This window comes from Osmia bicornis, chromosome 10 (assembly GCF_907164935.1).
Source record: "Osmia bicornis bicornis chromosome 10, iOsmBic2.1, whole genome shotgun sequence".
NCBI classification, from domain to species: domain Eukaryota; kingdom Metazoa; phylum Arthropoda; class Insecta; order Hymenoptera; family Megachilidae; genus Osmia; species Osmia bicornis.
In genome coordinates, this window is record NC_060225.1 from 5,882,228 (window position 1) to 5,900,570 (window position 18,343).

At 38.6% G+C, this 18,343-nt stretch overlaps 1 protein-coding gene and 1 long non-coding RNA gene across 3 annotated transcripts in view; both read left to right on the forward strand.

Moving 5' to 3' along the window:
- The window catches only part of LOC114880012, a 48,937-nt gene extending 43,785 nt beyond the window's left edge, over positions 1–5,152 (forward strand). For both annotated transcript variants that reach the window (XR_006829786.1, XR_003790015.2), the window contains one exon: positions 2,958–5,152. This is a non-coding gene — a long non-coding RNA (uncharacterized LOC114880012). The remainder of the gene's footprint in view (positions 1–2,957) is intronic.
- Positions 5,153–10,738: 5,586 nt separating this feature from the next.
- Positions 10,739–18,058, forward strand: LOC114880382 (ATP-binding cassette subfamily G member 4). Its single transcript, XM_046287546.1, has 2 exons — positions 10,739–10,950; positions 15,445–18,058. The coding sequence occupies exon 2, from the start codon at positions 16,006–16,008 to the stop codon at positions 17,797–17,799; it is 1,794 nt and encodes a 597-aa protein (XP_046143502.1). The 5' UTR covers positions 10,739–10,950; positions 15,445–16,005; the 3' UTR covers positions 17,800–18,058.
- The last annotated feature ends 285 nt before the right edge of the window (positions 18,059–18,343 follow it).

The window sequence follows — 18,343 nt, forward strand, 5'->3', positions numbered from 1 at the left end:
AAAGATTTTTAGATGCTCCTTTTTACGACTAGGCCAGGGTCCTTTGTATTTTCACCGAATTTACGAGGCCACCCCGCAGGGTCATTCTTTATCACCCTGCCCGGTACTTTTTACAAGCGCGTAAAAGAGCCGAACGACGTTTAAAACGTTGGAGTTTTTAGTGGTCCCGCGATCAACGGCATCTATATGCTGCCCTACACTCGCAAGGATGGTTTCTCGCAAAAGGTCTCCCGTTTAATGATCCTCGACTTTTCTTTAATTAAGAACGTCCGAGCTTCGTTGAAATTTTCCTAGCGTTCTCGACAATTTTGTTTTACTTATCAAATTTCGGTATGCACAGTTTCAACATTTTTCCTATTATAGGTGACCCATATAACTTCAAGACCCCATATTTCTCTTTCATAATTAACGCACTTAAGAAGTTCTAATATAATTAGAACCGTTTCTTCCTTCGTATTTTATCACTAAGTGTGCAAGTCCGAAAGCAAAAGGATCTCATTTTGGACAGCCCTGAAAAAGGGTTAGAGACGCTCGAAAAAAGAGCTGACCAAAGGGCTTCCGGGTGTCCGAAACCAGTTTAACGATACACGAGTTTTCAAGCCGGTAGTCTTCCGTCCCCAACCCCTTGTTCTACCCCTTCGTTCTCCTGCCCCACTAACCTTCCTTCCACGAATTAACAGTCTCTCGAGAAACAATTCATCCCTTAGAAAAGAAAAATGATATAGTCGCAACGATTGGATGTTCCCGTCTCGAAGACAAAGCCTCTTAAATTTATAGTAGAATCAAAAAGTCTTTATTATTTTCGCAATCTAGCCATCACCTTTTGTTTTTGCTGCTCGCCTTTCCTTATCGCGTCGCGATTTATCCAACGTGATTCTCTTGTGTTTTTCATCCTTCTTTTTCTGTCTATTGTTCTTTCCCGAGATTATTCCCCCGTTTTAAAAATTAGAATTATATAACGGGTTGACTGGATCGGTGTACAGTTAGGGAAACGCTCATTTGCGAGAGCAATCAGCATAATCGAGCGAGGTAAGACAGATCGTGGATGATTTTCGACGCGTTAGTTCAGCGTGATCGTTTCAACGCGATCGGCGGATAATCGAAAAGCCAAGCGACGGGAAAATTGCGAACGGAGGGTGACCAATCGTCCGTGAAAATTGAAAAACTATCTCGATCGGCACGGAATGAAGGAGCATCGAAGTTGCGGGGATTCGCGCGAGTAACCGCTAATGTCGACGCGGTGCTGCTCGATATTTCGTGGCTATGGCATTTCTGGTTACCCATTAGCGTCATTTGTTAGCTGCAGATAAAACTGGCTACTATTAATCATCAGTTAAATAAGCGAATCGACGATTCTCTCGTTCCGGTTGAAATTTAACGACAAACGGCCAACTAATTGCCGTGCAATTAAATCAATAAACTGTCGCGCTTGCTGACCTCGTATCATCCCCCACCCAGTACCCTCTACAATTTTATGTCCTGTCTCGTGTAACTTCCAATTACTTTGTCGCTACATCGTTAAAACCATTCAGAAAAATACGTATAAAAATTCGAAACTGAAACGATTACATTTACAAAGGGTTTCGTATGATTCTCAAGTAACGTCGTTTATCCACGGGGTTAACTGTTGGTAAATTTTATCCAAAGTTAATTCTATCCGGCGAGGAAAACGCAGAGATCATGGACAGGGATTATGGGCAAGGGGTGAAAGAGGGGCGAAGCAGCAGCTGCTCGAAATTCAACCCTCGGCAAAGATTTTCGGAAGTGGGTCTTTTTCAAGGGACGATGGTCAGCGGGCCGTGTTTTGCATACCGGTCAAACGCGTTTGTAAGGTCATAGGACGCGCGTTACGCATACGCATATTTATACCGTACTCGCGGCGTACTCGGCTTCAGTGTTGTCTGCTCCTTTCGAGGGTTGCGTTTAATCACCAGACGGCCGCTTAACGCGCGTAATTAATGTATCTGTGCGTCCCGCGAGTGTCTGCAGTGTGAATTCTCTCCAGAGCATTAATTTCGAAGCGTCCGATTGTTGCCAGAACTTCCGACAGTCTCGGCAAACCTTTTAAAATCGTGAAACAGCTAGGAGGAATTGAAACGTCGGTCGTTTGAAGGCTAGACGGCGTGGAAGATTTGAAAAGATTCAAAAGACACGGATGTATAAGGTCGAACGAGTTCGATCGCGAGGGTTCCTTTCATTTTCGATCGGTTTCTTTTAAAAGCCGCGGTACATGCCCGACGAGTTTTTGCAGGAAGGTAAAAGTATCTCGTTACGAAAGGGAAAAACAGAAAACGACTGGCGATTTCTTGCATACCATTCGCGTAACTGGCCTCATCCTTTCAGCTACGGAGCATCGAGTCTCATTTGCTTTTCCTCTCCAGTTTACCCATTCCCTTCGTTCCTTCTCGCCGTCTCTCGCTCTCTTTGCTCGCGGAATCTTCTTTTTCCATCCTTTACGTACGGCTGCCTCGCCGCCTTCCGCGTTCGAGCAATAAAAACAAAGGCGAGCTTTCTCGAGAAAGCTTCGAGGAAAATACTATGATGCTGGTCGGTCAATAGCCAGCTAGCTTCGTGCAATTGCAGAAAAAAGAGGAAGAGGGAATTTCGGCTGACGAATGGGAAGGTATAAACGTACGGGTGGTTTCGCGATAGAGACAGCAGCTCGGCGAGCTCTCATCAGAAAAGAGTAGAATTAGTTTAACTTAGAATTTTTAATGAATCCAAGTATTAATAGAGGGGAACACTTTTAGAAGTGTTAGATTAGAAAATTAATGTTTTTAGTGATCCGTATTTTTAAATAATGAAACAGGAAGGAAAATTTTAGATGCTCAACATTAGAAAACTTAGATTAGAAGATCTATCTTCATACTGGGCATGGTTATTTCTAGTTTCATTCATGAATTACTTACAATTATATCGTCTAAATATATAACTAATTTCTTTCTTTCTATTTACAGACATAATGGCAGACATTTCAACTGGCCACTGCCATCGTTCAACGGTTCGAACTGGTTCAGGGGAGTGGACGAGAGTACTCACCCCCACTTCGATATCCATCGAAAATATTTCCAGCCATTTTTCGCCCCACCAACGCGGTCTTAAGAAGACCGAGGGTTGTTGAGAGACTCACTCTGAGGGGTTAAAACAATGGAAAAAGTACCGCCATCTTTAATTCCTTCTCCATCCACCCACCAGCGTAAACGAGCTAAGGCTTTGGCCTCCAGGGTGAGAAGAAAGAAAACCCTGGGATCGATAAATACTTCTTCTACCTCTTTCGTCCATTGAAATAAAGCGATTCCTCGAGGGATTTTCATTACTTCTACGAAGGTCTATTAAACTCAATTAATGTTAAAGTAGATAGAATTTGATTGGAGCAATCAGAATGGTAGCTATTTTGAACGCGTTATATTGAATAGATTTCCAGTAGAATTAAAATCTAAATAGCGAGACTTCACCCTTGATAAAGTCACGTATTAACAACCCCTGATAAAAACAAGAAGCTTCCCCTTCTAAATGTCAACTCTCTCTCTTCAAAGCTTTTACCATTGGTCGCGAAGTAAGCTTCGAAACAGGAACCTGTATTCCCAGCGTATCGATTAAGAAAATACTATTTATTAATTATAGGGGACGAAGTGAAGTGCTTAGGTTTCTTGACAGCTTCTATTTTCCATAAAGACCTACAGAATAATTTTGTGAAAAATTAGTCTATTTTTAACGACAGTTAGGTGACGAGATAGAGCAGACGTTGCACTTGAAAACGCATTTGGTTTCAAGTTGATACGCTCAGCGGTTCCCGAGACACGGGGCTTTAAAGAATTACATAGGATTTTTAAAATTTATGAATGGTCGAAATTCCAAGAAGCGCCGTGACCGACTTTTTTTCCTGGAAATGCGTACTCGCGCCGTAGTAGAAAAAACCGGTTTCTCAGCGCCAGTAGTGACCGCGACTGAATGGACATAGGGCAGGTCAGTGAATAGTAGTGACAGATTCGAGTCTGCGACAAATCAAACTAGTTTTTTAAATTTTAGGGATAGCTTCGAGCGGCAATTCCTCCGCAATGGAAAGTCGCATTGACGCCCAACAAAATTCATTTTAAAGAAGAAGCTTCGATATTTCTTCCGGTATATAATTTGTTCAATATTTTTTAACAGCTGCGGAGTAATATTTATGTAAATTTCGTGAACAAAAATTTCGGTTTTAATGACAATACTTTCTCAAAAGTCCTTTTTTGTTCATTCATCGAGATTGATAATTAAATTAAATTTACAATAGGTATAGTTTGTAAAAATTTTTAATAATTTTTAATAATTACGATCTTTTGTGTATATCAATTCAGATACTTGTTTCATAGAGGTACCTTAAAACCACTCGCTCCTTTTACCTCCACGAACCACGTGAATTTATAAGGACGTGCAATTCAAAGTGCAAGGGAATTAGAACGTACTTGTAACAATATTTTGCTCGACGATATAACGATGCAGTAATGTAGAAGTAATAAAACGATGCTGCATAGAACAATAGCTGAATGTACCTTCTATGTCACATAATTACTTCTTGTGTACTTAGAATTTGACGTTTCCTTTATCATTTGCGCAGTAGATGCAAATTTATGTTAATAATATTTTTTTGAAGCCAGATATGTATAGAGTTCAAATGCAACAGGCAGGCAGCTAAAAATTTATATATACTTTATATTTGATTTTGCAATTAAATTGTGAATAACGCTTACACACCATCAATAATATAACAAATGACTATTATTTATTTTCAAATTAAGTGGGATTGTTATTTCATGGAATTCAATATAGTTCAAAGTTAATGATCCCTATTTAACTCGTACAGACGTTCGCTTCGCGTCAGTCTGTCCTTGGACATCGAAGAGGCAGGACCTTGGTCTTGTTCCTCTCTTGTATACGGATTTTGTCAGGTATTATTTATTGTTACATTTTACGATTAGTGCACAAATTAAAATGTTAATAACAATTTAATTGCAAAAACCTCTAGCGACATTTATTAAAAAATAATGAACACCACTTGTCCTCTTATCAGTCGAGTTACCGACTCGATAACTTATCAATCATGCTTCCTGTAGTCAATGCTTATCGACAAGTAGTTTTTATACTATTTTACCGACTGTGGGTACGTATGGGAATTAGTAATTAATCTTTAGAGGAAATAATTGTAAATTAATTTATTGAATTCGACTTTACAGATATTTTATTTATAATTATTTTGTTAGATAAAATTGAATAAATATGAATTAAATAAATTATGAATGGTTGATTCTTGGTCGAGATATCTTCTTGATTAACAGCGGCGACCTTCCTTATCGATCTCCCTTCTTTACCAACGTCAATGTCCACTATACTAGTTCCAGAAAATCGACTGGTAATTTGTCAAGTAGTCTCCGTAGTTTTTATATCGATGGCGTGATGGTCGAAGTTGGGACTACCTTTTCCGGGTGATTTAATTCTGCAATTAATTCTGCAATTAATTCTGCACCCCATGCCGATTTCAGGTCGGTATCCAGATACCATCATAGGCGTTTCGGTGTCCCTGACACCCCGGATGCTATAATGTCGGTATGCAAAGAACACCAGCGGTACTTCGGGGTCTCTAACACCCCATGATGATATCAGGTCAGTATCCAGAGAGCGTCATCGCCGTTTCGGGGTTTCTCATACCCCTGATGCCATAATGCCTTCCATCCCTGTATTCCTTACATCCGTACATTCTTTAAATCCCTACTCCCTTTACATCTTTGCACCCTTATATCACTACATCCTTTACATCGCTGCTTTCCTTACATCTCTGCTTCCCTTACATCTCTGCATTCCTTACCTTCCTACATCCCATACATCCCTTACATCCCTTACATCCCTTACATCCCTACAGCCCTTACATCCCTGCATCCCTTACATCTCTTCATTACCTATATTCCTGCTTTCTTTATATCCCTGAGCCCCTAACATCCCTGCATCTCTTGTATCCCTGCACCACAGGGAGAAAAATCATGCAAAATTTAGTTCCTTTTTCCAAAACCAGATGGCGCTGATTCGACATTGAAATTTTAGTTCACATTTTTGCCGCTAGAGGGCCAAAAATTGAGCAAGATTTAGTTCCTTTTTCCAAAACCAGATGGCGCTGATTCGACATCGAAATTTTAGTTCACATTTTTCCCGCTAGAGGGCCAAAAATTGAGCAAGATTTAGTTCCTTTTTCCAAAACCAGATGGCGCTGATTCGACATCGAAATTTTAGTTCACATTTTTCCCGCTAGAGGGCCAAAAATTGAGCAAGATTTAGTTCCTTTTTCCAAAACCAGATGGCGCTGATTCGACATCGAAATTTTAGTTCACATTTTTGCCGCTAGAGGGCCAAAAATTGAGCAAGATTTAGTTCCTTTTTCCAAAACCAGATGGCGCTGATTCGACATCGAAATTTTAGTTCACATTTTTGCCGCTAGAGGGCCAAAAATTGAGCAAGATTTAGTTCCTTTTTCCAAAACCAGATGGCGCTGATTCGACATCGAAATTTTAGTTCACATTTTTCCCGCTAGAGGGCCAAAAATTGAGCTAGATTTAGTTCCTTTTTCCAAAACCAGAGGGCGCTAAATTTATTCGTACTTTAGTTCCTTTTTCTACCGCCAGGGGGCGCTTTTACGAACGCCAAAAGCGTTATTTCAATGATGTAAATGATAAAGGGATATAAGAGGAACAGACATTTAAGGGATAGCGAGATGTAAAGGATTGAAGGGTGTAAGGAATAGAAAGGTTTAAAGGATAAAGAAAAAAGGGGTGTAAGAATTGTAGGAATATAAGGACAGCAAGGGTTAATGGAATGCGGGGATTTAAAAGAAGTAGGGCTATAATGGATGCAGAGATGTAAGAAATGCACGGATATAAAGGAAGCAGACATGTAAGAAGTACGGGGCTATAAGGAACGCAGGGACATAAGGGATGCAAAGATGTAAGGGATGCAGTGATATAAATTGGAAGTATATGTATGCTTACCAAGTAGATCCGCACCCCTCGGCGGTCGCTATACGACTGAGCGTGTTTCGCTTTGCTGTTCGGTTGACAACAGTGCCCATGACGTTCCTCTTCGCCGCCGCGATCAACTATCTTTACTCGAATCAGTGGCTGTAAATATTTTTTTTTTTTTTTTTTTTTAACGTGGGGAAATCTTGCATAAGACCCCCCACCGTCCTCTGGAGGAGGGCGGCAGGGGAGTGTCAGATTCTTACTGACTAAAACCCCACGGCGGCCAACACTGGCGCTAAAAGAGAGCTCCTGGAACTTATGTGTATTACCCCGGAGCCCTCCACGCCTGGCACGCAAGTGCCCATCTCGGGCAAAGAATTATGTGCGAGAATGGAGGAAAAGTAAGGGAATGTATGTACGAAAATGGAGGAATATTAACGAGAATTGACGTGCGTGGATGACGGAAGATTTTATGTAAAAATGAAGGAAAGTTAAATACATTAAATAAATAGTTAAAAAGAAAAGTTAAATAAACCGAATAAATAAATAAGGAATTACTGAAGGAAGTTAAAGAAATAATTAAGAAAGGAAAGATAATTATATTATGACGTCTGGAATTCGCGACCTTCTCCTTAGACGTTTCTGGAGAGAATGACGATGCAGAAGAGAGTCCCATATATACATATAGGTCTGTGATCCCCCACCACTCGCATACAAACATTTGTGCGAAGAAATTTTAATTGATATTTATGCGCTTATTATTATTTCTCAATTTTATTGAGAAATTAGTTGTTGTATTCGATCAATTCTTCAGATCGCACTTGTATAAATCGTTTTTCCTTTTCTTTCTCTTTTTCTCTCACAAAAAAGGAAAAATTATGAAGGAACATTGATCGATCTCGTTGACCGCGATATCATGCTCTTTCCATCTTTTTTCAAATAAATGAATAAGTGAATGGAAATTCAAGGATATATCTGTAATAAAAGGAATCAAGCGAGTAATGATCGAAGCCTGTAATCGCAAACTGACTACTGAATTTGAATAAAAGCAATATTAACAATGAATGGTGGTTTGATTTTCCTTCTGCATCTCCTTGTACATAGAGTGGCGTCAAAGAACTATGACTGTAATATGATATTCCTTTTTATATCTATTTCATGTGAAGAAAGGAAAAATTCTAAATTATATAATAACTACATATTATCCATTTATTTGGTTTCTTTACAACATACTTTATCGACGCAAAGGTCGGAGGTGGAATAGCAAAGTTCAACACAAGAGCAGAAGACAATAGGAGCCCCCTTGAGGTCAACAGAATAAACAATAAAATGCAAAATCAAACGTTGTTAAAATCATTAAAGTGTAATAGAATGTCGAGTCAATTATCCAGAAACAGCTGGACACTACGCAAAACCAACGATGATAAAAAATAGCAAGGCTGCTGGCAAATTAATTTTCCAGTCAAACGACGTTGTTTTATGCAAATCATACTTCTAAACTTGAGCCTATAATTTTATTGTTGAACAAAACTGATTAAATCGTCGTAGGTATATTTTGAATTAAACAGATTAAAAGATAAGATTCAACACGTGGAGACACAGATTTCAACAGATGTTCAATGTCTGTCTTAATTTACGACACTACGTACCATGTAATTTTAACATTTCTATTTATATCGATAAAACTACGCGTGGGAATTTCTGCGGTTTTCAACTTTTATTTACCAAGAACGAGAATCGTCTGGAAGAATTGTTACTCGAATCATCGTATACTCGAACTTTTAATAAGCGTGCTGCCAAAAAACGTCCGTTGATGTCATGGAATTAATCCAGTTTAGAGGGAATTACCATTTCGACGATATCCGTTTAAATCTTCTCTTATCCAAGAGTTTTTAATCGGCGAAGGTGAGCCTGTCCTGGCGGGTGACAGGTAAACTTGTTTTTCTTGCGAAATAGGAAGGAAAGAGAAACAAAATCGTTGTTGCTCGTTTAGAATATTCTCGACTGGTCGTGGACAAAAAGATCTTTCGTTAAACTGAAATAGGCACGGAAGTCTGCCTTCTCATTTACGACACGAGTTCCTGAATAAATTAATTTTACCTGTTGCATAATTGCGCTCGACGTATTTTTATAAATTAACCAAAGGATCGTCCACGGGCCTCGTGAAACAAAAGGCGGATAAAATTTCTTTCTCGAAATCTTGTTAACCTGAACATCTGTTCTTCGCTTCCGGGATGATTGAATTCAGATTTTTTATTTTATCGAGATGGGCTTGACTGAAAGGTCGCAATTCATCGGAAACCGGTTCGGCAACGAGCGAAGAAGTGATAATGAATCGAATCAAAAGCGAAAAGAATGCAAGAGAATAAGGAAAGATTGAAATGCGACGAAATGGCGTATCCTTAGTGCATCATGCGTTGTGAAAGAGGAAAAGAGAAGGAAAAGCAGGAATTTTTGTGAAAAAAACGAAATGCACGCATTTGCATGCGTACGTACAGGATCGTAAAGGAACGACGTGTGTGGGCTGTTGTAAGAGCACCATTTAAATGAGACATCTATTAGGCATGTACCAAAAATAAGAAGAAATAATCATTCGACATAATGGAATTCATTTTCTGTCTCATGCAATTTTAGTGATATTCAACAGTTTCTTTTCTGCTTTTAATCATTTTTACATTTAATCACTTCTGACATAGTTTTTGTCAAAGGGGAATTTACATGCTAAATGAGTATAATTAATTACCATTACTTTTACACTGGCATGCATTCTCAGAAGTTTCGAAGAACTTTAGCTATTTCTTTGTATAACTGCCTAACCATTGGTTAGAATTACGTACAAATAAAAAGTGGATTGCAATGATATTTAACATGAATGATGAACGTAACGTAGAAAGAACCGACTAATAGATCAACTTTTGCGTCGCGGATTTTGTTAAGTAGTCTCGTTTTCTGTATTCAGCTGCAATCTGATCGGATTAGCAACGTAAAGTAAAATACATCTTTCGAGCTGGTCAGTTTTTTCTCTATAAATTACTGTATTTGTACAAGGAGTTAATACGCGAGAGTTAATATACCTATTCTTTATTCATGTATTCATTTTGCGAGACGATTAAAAAGAATTGCACTGAAATTTTGCGATTCGAGAAGACCGATATCTTCCTGCTCAATTATTAATGCCTCAAATCAATTGCTTTTAATTGAAATTAAATAAAAAAGGCACTTTGAACAGTTAAAATCAATCAATCAAAATTCGAAGATATCTTAACGAAATTACAATCAAAAGTGTCGAACCACAAAAATTATTATCAAACCGCATTAAATGATAAATAAAGTCAGAGCAGCTTAACCCGCTGATAACTGCAAATGACTTTTCCTCGCGCGTATCTGTTATTAAACTTTCTTCTTTTCCTTTACTGGACTTTTGAGCAGACTTTCATTAATCGACTAATGAAATAAATTCTTTGTCTTGCAAACTTTAAGGACGAATGAACCTTTAAAGATCTACAGGTTGAGTTCTCGAATCCAGAAATAGCAGCAGCCTGCAATGACGATAAAGGAAAAAAGGGAGGCGAAGGACAAGGATATAATAAAGAAGCGGGGCAATGAACGAGATTCAGAACCGGCTTTAGCGGTCGAGCAAGGATAGTAGAAGATCGTCGGCGATCGTCCGCAGGGTTGATGACGAGCGGGAGCTGCAACTTGCGAGCTAGTGCAAGCGGATTCGAGCGGGGTACATCGGAGGAACGCGTGCTTCTTTCAAGAACTCGCGACGCGATTCGCATTCTCGTTCGCGCGGTGTCATCGAGCAGGCGCGTTAGCGATCTCTCGGTTCCGCGATCCTTCCGAATCGTTCAAAAATTTTCAATCGGCAAAAGTTGGTGTTCAATTTCGACGAGTAATCGATTAAATGGACTATTAATTAATTCGTGTGCTTGTGCTAAAGACGTGTTAATTATTGACTAAAACCGTAAGTATCGTTAATAGGACTTTGACATCTTTTCTTCGTGTTATTAATTTTCACTTTATTTCTACATATCAACTAGACAATTTAATAACAATACCGAAATCCTTTGAAATTTTTACCTCGAAAATGAGCTAGAAAATAATAATTAATATTGCAAGATGCAGTGCAAGACGCAGTGTAGTTCACCGTGTCGGTGATCGTGTTAACGGATCATCGAAGTTATCAACTTCCTTGGAAAAATAATAAAATGTTGAGACGACGGTTCATTATCATGTATAGTAATTCCTGTCTACTATATCAAAAACGAGAGTCGAAACGTCTGGTATATCTATTAAAGCATCTCGACGATATTGTTATCGGAATTTTTATCAAGGCCTAAAATAATCAGTCATCTGATTTGCGTACCAAATTAATTCCTCCCAAATTCGTATCCTCGAGCAAAGAAGAAAATCGATAAGTATTTCACCTTAATCTCGCGTACGTTCCTGATACAAAGATCAACAAGGAATGACACGTATTAATAAAAGTTATCTTATGTTTTGAAATTAATTTATGTTTACTTAAAAGCGATTGACGAAAATAAAAACACGATGATACAACACGGAAGAGAGCGTATATATGTATGCATATACGTTCAATGTCTTAGCGGTGAATATAAATGAAGTTTAATATATGGTTTCGAATGTTAATGAGGCGGAGGAGGCAAAGGAATTTTTCCTCAGCGGGTAAAAGGAAAATTAACGTCATTTCTCCTGAAAAATGTATAACTTAATTATATGTACAATAATTTATTTATAAACTGAAGGTTAACTCGAGGAAACTGGAACGATTGATCTTAACCTACAGGCGTGTTAATTGCGAATGAGTAAACTGGATTTAGTTCCTAAAGTCGATCGCGATCGAACTTCAAATTTTCGTATAATTCTTGCGGGAAATTAGAAATAGCGCCACTCGAAAAACGCTATGCGAAATAAAATAATTATTTGAATAAAATTCACTGAGATCAATTTTTAATAAGAGAAGCGACACGTGACATAAACGTGTCATTGCAAAAACTGCAACTATGTGCAAATTATAACACTTACAAGCATAACGTAATCATAGCTCAGCTGTTTGTTGCAAAACAGTTCACTGCAGATTAACGATAACAGCGATAACGAAGAAAAACGCAATTAACGAGTGTTAAATGGATGAAACTAATAACAGTAATTGCAATCTTGATATCAATAGACGTGTTTTGTACACACTAAGTAAACAACCATCGTTGGCATCGGCTTTGATTTACAAATATCAATTAGAGAATGAAAAGAAAAAAAAAAAGACATTCAACTATAATTAATGACAGAAGAATCGATTCAATAACGAAACATGTTCGAAATATGTTTTATTAATTAGAATAATCATGACTGCAAGATTTCAGAAAAAAAGATGTAATAAGTGTAATATCTATCGTGACCAAATGTTGGTCAACTTCAAAACTAGGTCGAGAATGATAATCAATTAGAACAGACAAAGATTAACGTGAAAAAGAATAAAAAGAACTCGTGAATAATTCTAAATGAAATTAAATTCTAGAAAAGGATTGTCAAATGATAATTTGATAGTTCAAGGTAAACGACACATCTTCTCTTCCTGCTGTTAGGAACTAAAAAGGTGAAGTAGCCAAACAAGAAGCACCTCAATGCCGAGTTAACAGCTGACCCGAAAAGAGTATGCTTTCACGAAAATTTTATACGACGATGACGAAATAATAACAGAACCCAAGCAAAGTACTTACGACCGTTCCTCTCGTGTCGGGCATCCGAGATGGAATAACGAGATTCGACTCACGAAATAGAGTTGAGGAAAGGAAATTTCTTCAAAACACAGGGTACGCAGTGACGCGCAAAGGCAAACGTAGTACAATGTTAATATCTTTTAATAAAACTTGAACATCAATTACAACTACACGATTTCTCTGTTTCAATTGATCCGTGTTGAAAAAACCGAAAGAACCTGTTTTTTTTCCTCCAGCTGTAAAATTAGTTGAAGGAAAAAGCAACTTGTTAGCAGACTAATTTGTAGTTAAATGATACCTCTGGCAAATAGTGATCTCAGATTAATTGCGTTTATATACGCTAAAAGTTTGCAATTAACATAAACTATCATAGTGAAGACGTCAATGTGCACCGCAACTTGCTACAATTACAATAATTTGTTAGCCGACCAAATTATACCTGGTACGCAGAAAATGATTTAATTACTTGTCGAAGTACATGCAACCATTTTTTATTACTCTGACTCAATAAACGTTTATTGTAATTCATGGTGTTAAAATGCTCGATGTGCAAACATTTTTTACTCTTTACATTGCTTTTTTTTTCGTATTCCTATGTTGCCTTTTTTCGTAAGCACTTCATAACCACAATTAACGCAATTACATATGGAAATTTACGTGAATTTCGACGTAAGCAGTCTGCGATAAACACACGTAAGCTCGTGTAATCACGACTGTTGTTTGTCCATTACAATTGCAAAATGCAATTACCCTTGCTCGTTTTTGTTTCTACTGAGAAAAAAAAAGAACGACGGACAAGTATCTCATACCTCATTTCCTCTTTTTTCCTCCTGTTGGTCGAGTAACCGAGTTCCTTCTTCCTGTAGAATTTCAAATTTACATCAAGGTTGCGCGTCGGCGAATGTGTTTCTATCTTTGGATAAAAATATCGTTGGCTGGTAGTTGATTGTATTGTTTAACAATAACAGCAATTATATGGAGAAGAAGAAACTGTGACAGATGTTATACAACGCGATTGATTTTGCAACGGTTCAACTAAATTAACTATCGCATATAACAAATGATTGTAGTCATTATACCAATATTGCGTAACGAACGATGCAATTCACGTTTACGTAGGAAAAGCAATTTTCTTAATGTGGGAATGAGACAGATCCAAGGAATCGGAAGGTTAACGAAAAAAATACAAACGTTGCAGAAAATGATAAGAGAAAAGTAAAAAACAACAGATTAATGAGTTTTCGCAATGAAATTAATCGTAAATAGCAAGATATTTATATAATAAATATTATAATTCAATTTAAACATTCGGTATCTTGTCTTATTAACGTAAAGACCGCATTAAATCTGTGAAATCGCTCTAGCAATTCTCACGGCACAACGAGTAGTGAAAGTTAAAAAAGTTAATTTCTAGTAAACTCTGTTTGATTCAAGGCAAACTATTGTTCTCGTTTCAAGACCATCCGTATATAAAACCTGTACGGTTTACGGAACGCGCGAATAATAAAATAAAAGAGCAATAAAGCATGTCGCGTAAGTTGACAAAATGTTTGCCGAATGATAACAAGACAGAAATAAATTAGCGAGGAATGTTCCATGAATTCGTTTATGAAGTATACAAACGCGTAACTCGAACAGAACGGAAATAGAACTACGAAGAACAGTTGATTACCTAGAAACGATAATAATACGACTTTAATGAATTTAACGACTATTACAATTTTTTTTTTGCTACGCCAACTCATTTTCTAACGATTGGATAATAGAAAAGACATGTTATTGCCGTTTCAATATTGAATCATGATTTAATTGATCAGTATTGTCGATAAAATCTTTTTTCTTCGCTAATTCATCATTTCGTACGTTGAATATTTTATACTCGTAACGGTTAACGAATGGAATCTTTATCACTATGAATTATACTCATTAGCGTTCATTTGATTTTAATTAAATTTATCGGTTCAGCCAACGCCGACGCTGTAATCGCGGTGACTCGCAAATTCGTGTCACCAATGAATCAATTGATTAGTTTTTACGAATTGCATTAACGCAACGGTAAATATCATTTGCACAATTTTATCTTTATAGCTTACCGTATTGCTCGTTTCTTGATCTATTACGAGACACTTACGAAACAAAGTTTTTCAACGAGCGATTGGAAAAAAACAAAAGGAAAGGAGATAGAAAATTTTTCAACAGAATCGCTATTATATTGGGGTCATGAAATGGTTGCCGTTTATCGAACAAATAAAAATTTATGCTTCCTGTGTTGCAAACCGATCAACGCCTTGTTTTTTCCATTCCTCGACACTATCAATACCGTATAGTCAATTTTTTGTTCTCCGCATCGTTCTTTATCAATTCTCGCGAGCATTTATTCACTGCTGTTAAGAATTTAATTAATTACGTTTATTAAAAGCGATGTGTTGTTCAACTTTCGAACGAATTTGGGCTATCGTGCAGCGAATAATAGACATACCGATAAGAATTCAGGGAATTCTGTCTCTACACGATTGCGATAGAAAACAAGATATCTTAAAATTGCTCGTTGAATAAGCAGAGAATCTAGAAAATTGCAACGATCCAACAGAAATGTGACAATAAACAACCAATTAATATGTCGATCAGACTACTGATTATCTACCGCCATTAAGATCATCTTTACTTACATGAAAAACATACAACTATAAATATAAAGAACGTCTCAATTCTTTTTGCAGATCGGATAAGTGTCACGGGAAGATCGATTTCCAATCCTGACGGAAGATTGACGAGAAGCAAGCGAATCGAAGAAATCGGCGGAAAAATGTCGCGATTTGTTTGGTCTACCGGTATCTATCAGAATATAAAGTAGGTTAACGATTTTGTCGATTTGACAAAAATCCGTGATAAGAGTCGCGAGTGTATGCGTACGCATGTCACTCGGGTTAACTCTATCGAGGCTCTTTCATTTCTAATTATCGAAAACTTTGCGATTGAACAAACGAGACATGGACAAACGAAGATCGTCGACTGTAAAGTGATAAGCGATACGTTCGATTGGAAACGAGAAGCTGACGGATAAAAGCAAAGTTGGAGAATTGACGAGGATCGATGATTTCTGTTGCGCGAACAACTGACCCCGTTTGAAAGCTCGTCGAGAATCGTTTGCAACCGACCGATAATATATAAGTGCAGATAACGCGCGATTTAAGTGACGTTTCGTCAGCGAGAGAGCAAGTGATCCGTCCGCGGCTAGTGATCTTAGTCTTTACTGGGTCAGACAGTTCATTCGGGTCGAGATGTATCAACGAGTGGTACTGTTGAGCCTGCCGAAGGCTCAATCGATCGACATTGAATTCTCTAACATCACGTACGAGGCGCGACCCGGTTTCCGAGGACCAATGAAAAAGATCCTTAAAGGTGTCAGCGGTTCCTTCAAGTCCGGCGAACTGACAGCGATCATGGGACCTTCGGGAGCCGGTAAATCCACTTTGCTGAACATCCTGACAGGCTTCGAGAAAAGTAAATGGAAAGGACAGATCAATTACATCGGAACGGAAGGTCAACACACGTGGAACGAGTACAGGAAACAGTCTTGTTATATCCAACAAGACGACAAACTGCGTCCTTTGTTCACCGTCTACGAGACGATGTGGACGGCGATCGAACTGAAGATCGGACGAAGTCTCAGTCGAAAAGGGAAAGAGATGGTGATCGACGAGGTTCTGGAGAACTTGGATTTAAGCAAAACGAAGGAGACCAGGTGCGGCCAGTTGAGCGGTGGACAGAAGAAGAGGCTAAGCATAGCATTGGAACTGGTCGACAATCCACCGGTGATGTTCCTCGACGAACCAACGACAGGTCTCGATGCCCTTTCCTCCCATCAGTGCATCAGATTATTGCAAAGTCTGGCGAAAGCTGGTAGAACGATCGTTTGCACGATCCATCAACCGAGCGCCGTCGTTTACGAGCTCTTCGACAACGTCTACCTCCTAGCTGAAGGTAAATGCATGTACGAAGGGGCGACCAAGAACACGATAGCCTATTTCGCCAGCATCGGTCTCAACTGTCCCAGGTATCACAATCCTGCCGATTACATGATAGAGGCAGTGAGCAAAGAGTACGGTGACTACAACGATCAGTTAGCCAAACTAGCGAGTAGCAACGATCGATCCTGGCGATCAGACACGTCGCAGACATTGAAGAAAGAAACGACGATGCAGATAAACGAAAACAAAGCGACGGTGTTGATTCAACCACCTTCGGAAACGGAGAAATTCTTCGTTCTGCTGCATCGTTGCGTCGTTCAACTGTCGCGAGACTGGACCACCACTCACCTGAAGATGGTTCTTCATCTACTAGTGGGTATTTTACTCGGTGTCTTGTACACCGATTCTGGCGATAACGGCAGTAAGACGATCATGAACGTCGGATTCTTCCTAGTCACCACTGTTTATCTATGCTACACGAGTATGATGCCGGCGGTACTGAAATTCCCTTCGGAATTTTCGACCTTGAAGAAGGAAAGGTTCAACAATTGGTACCAGTTGAGGACCTACTATGCTGCATCGCTGATATGTAGCCTGCCTATACAAGTGGCGTTTGCTTTTATATATACGTCCCCGTCTTATTTTCTCAGTAGACAACCTTTGGACATGAACAGGTTCCTTATGTTCCTTACAGTATCGATCCTGATGACGATGATATCCGACAGTTTCGGACTTTTGATAGGAAGCCTAACGAATCCTATAAATGGCACCTTTATAGGAGCGATTATCATTTGCACAATGCTGACTCTGGCTGGATTCTTGGCACATTACAGCCACATGCCTATCGTACTTTATTATGTCAGTTACCTGAGTTACTTTAAATACGGTATGCACGCTTTCGTGCACTCTGTGTACGGTTTCGGTCGCGAGAAACTGCTCTGCCCGAAGAACTACTGCCACTATCGAGTGCCCGAGTTGATGATGACAGACCTGACATTGGCAGACGGCAAGTATTGGATCGACATAGTCGTATTGATTAGCAATTACGTCTTATTCAGATTCGCAGCGTACTGCACGTTAAAAAGAAAGCTTTCATCGGCTTGAAAAGAGACATTGACTAAAAATTATGTATGAAACAACGTGTGCGTGTGTGTGTGTGTGTGTGGATTCAGACTCGTGACAATTATCACCTAAAGGTGACTGGATAAAAATGATTGTGCGAATAGAAATGAGCGTGAATTTGATTGGAATTATCAATTAAACGAATGTACTTATGTCTGAAATATCTAATCGAACCTCGCGATCCAAGTGGTTTTTATCGATTATTTTGTACCAGAGAAACATTAAACGAATTCTCAACAAACTTTCTTTGATAATTTATCTTACCTCCTTACCACCCAATCTCCATTTTTCGTCGACGTTTAAACAATAGACTGTTTCTAGAGCGAAATTGAGCGGTTGACGCAAGTGACAAGGTCGAAGGTGAAACAGGTTCGTGTGAAATTCGTAATGCAATGATGAAACGTGTTAAATTATTCAGCAGTTGGTTGCAAATGAGCAGTTCGTCGAATGAAGTTATACCTTCGACTATCGAGTGTCTGTAAACAAACTAGAAAAAATAACGATAAAGGAAATTATGAAAAGCACG

What these genes read in the sequence shown, in the direction of transcription:
- LOC114880382 (XM_046287546.1), top strand. Translation starts at nt 16,006, where the DNA reads ATGTATCAACGAGTGGTACTGTTGAGCCTGCCGAAGGCTCAATCGATC.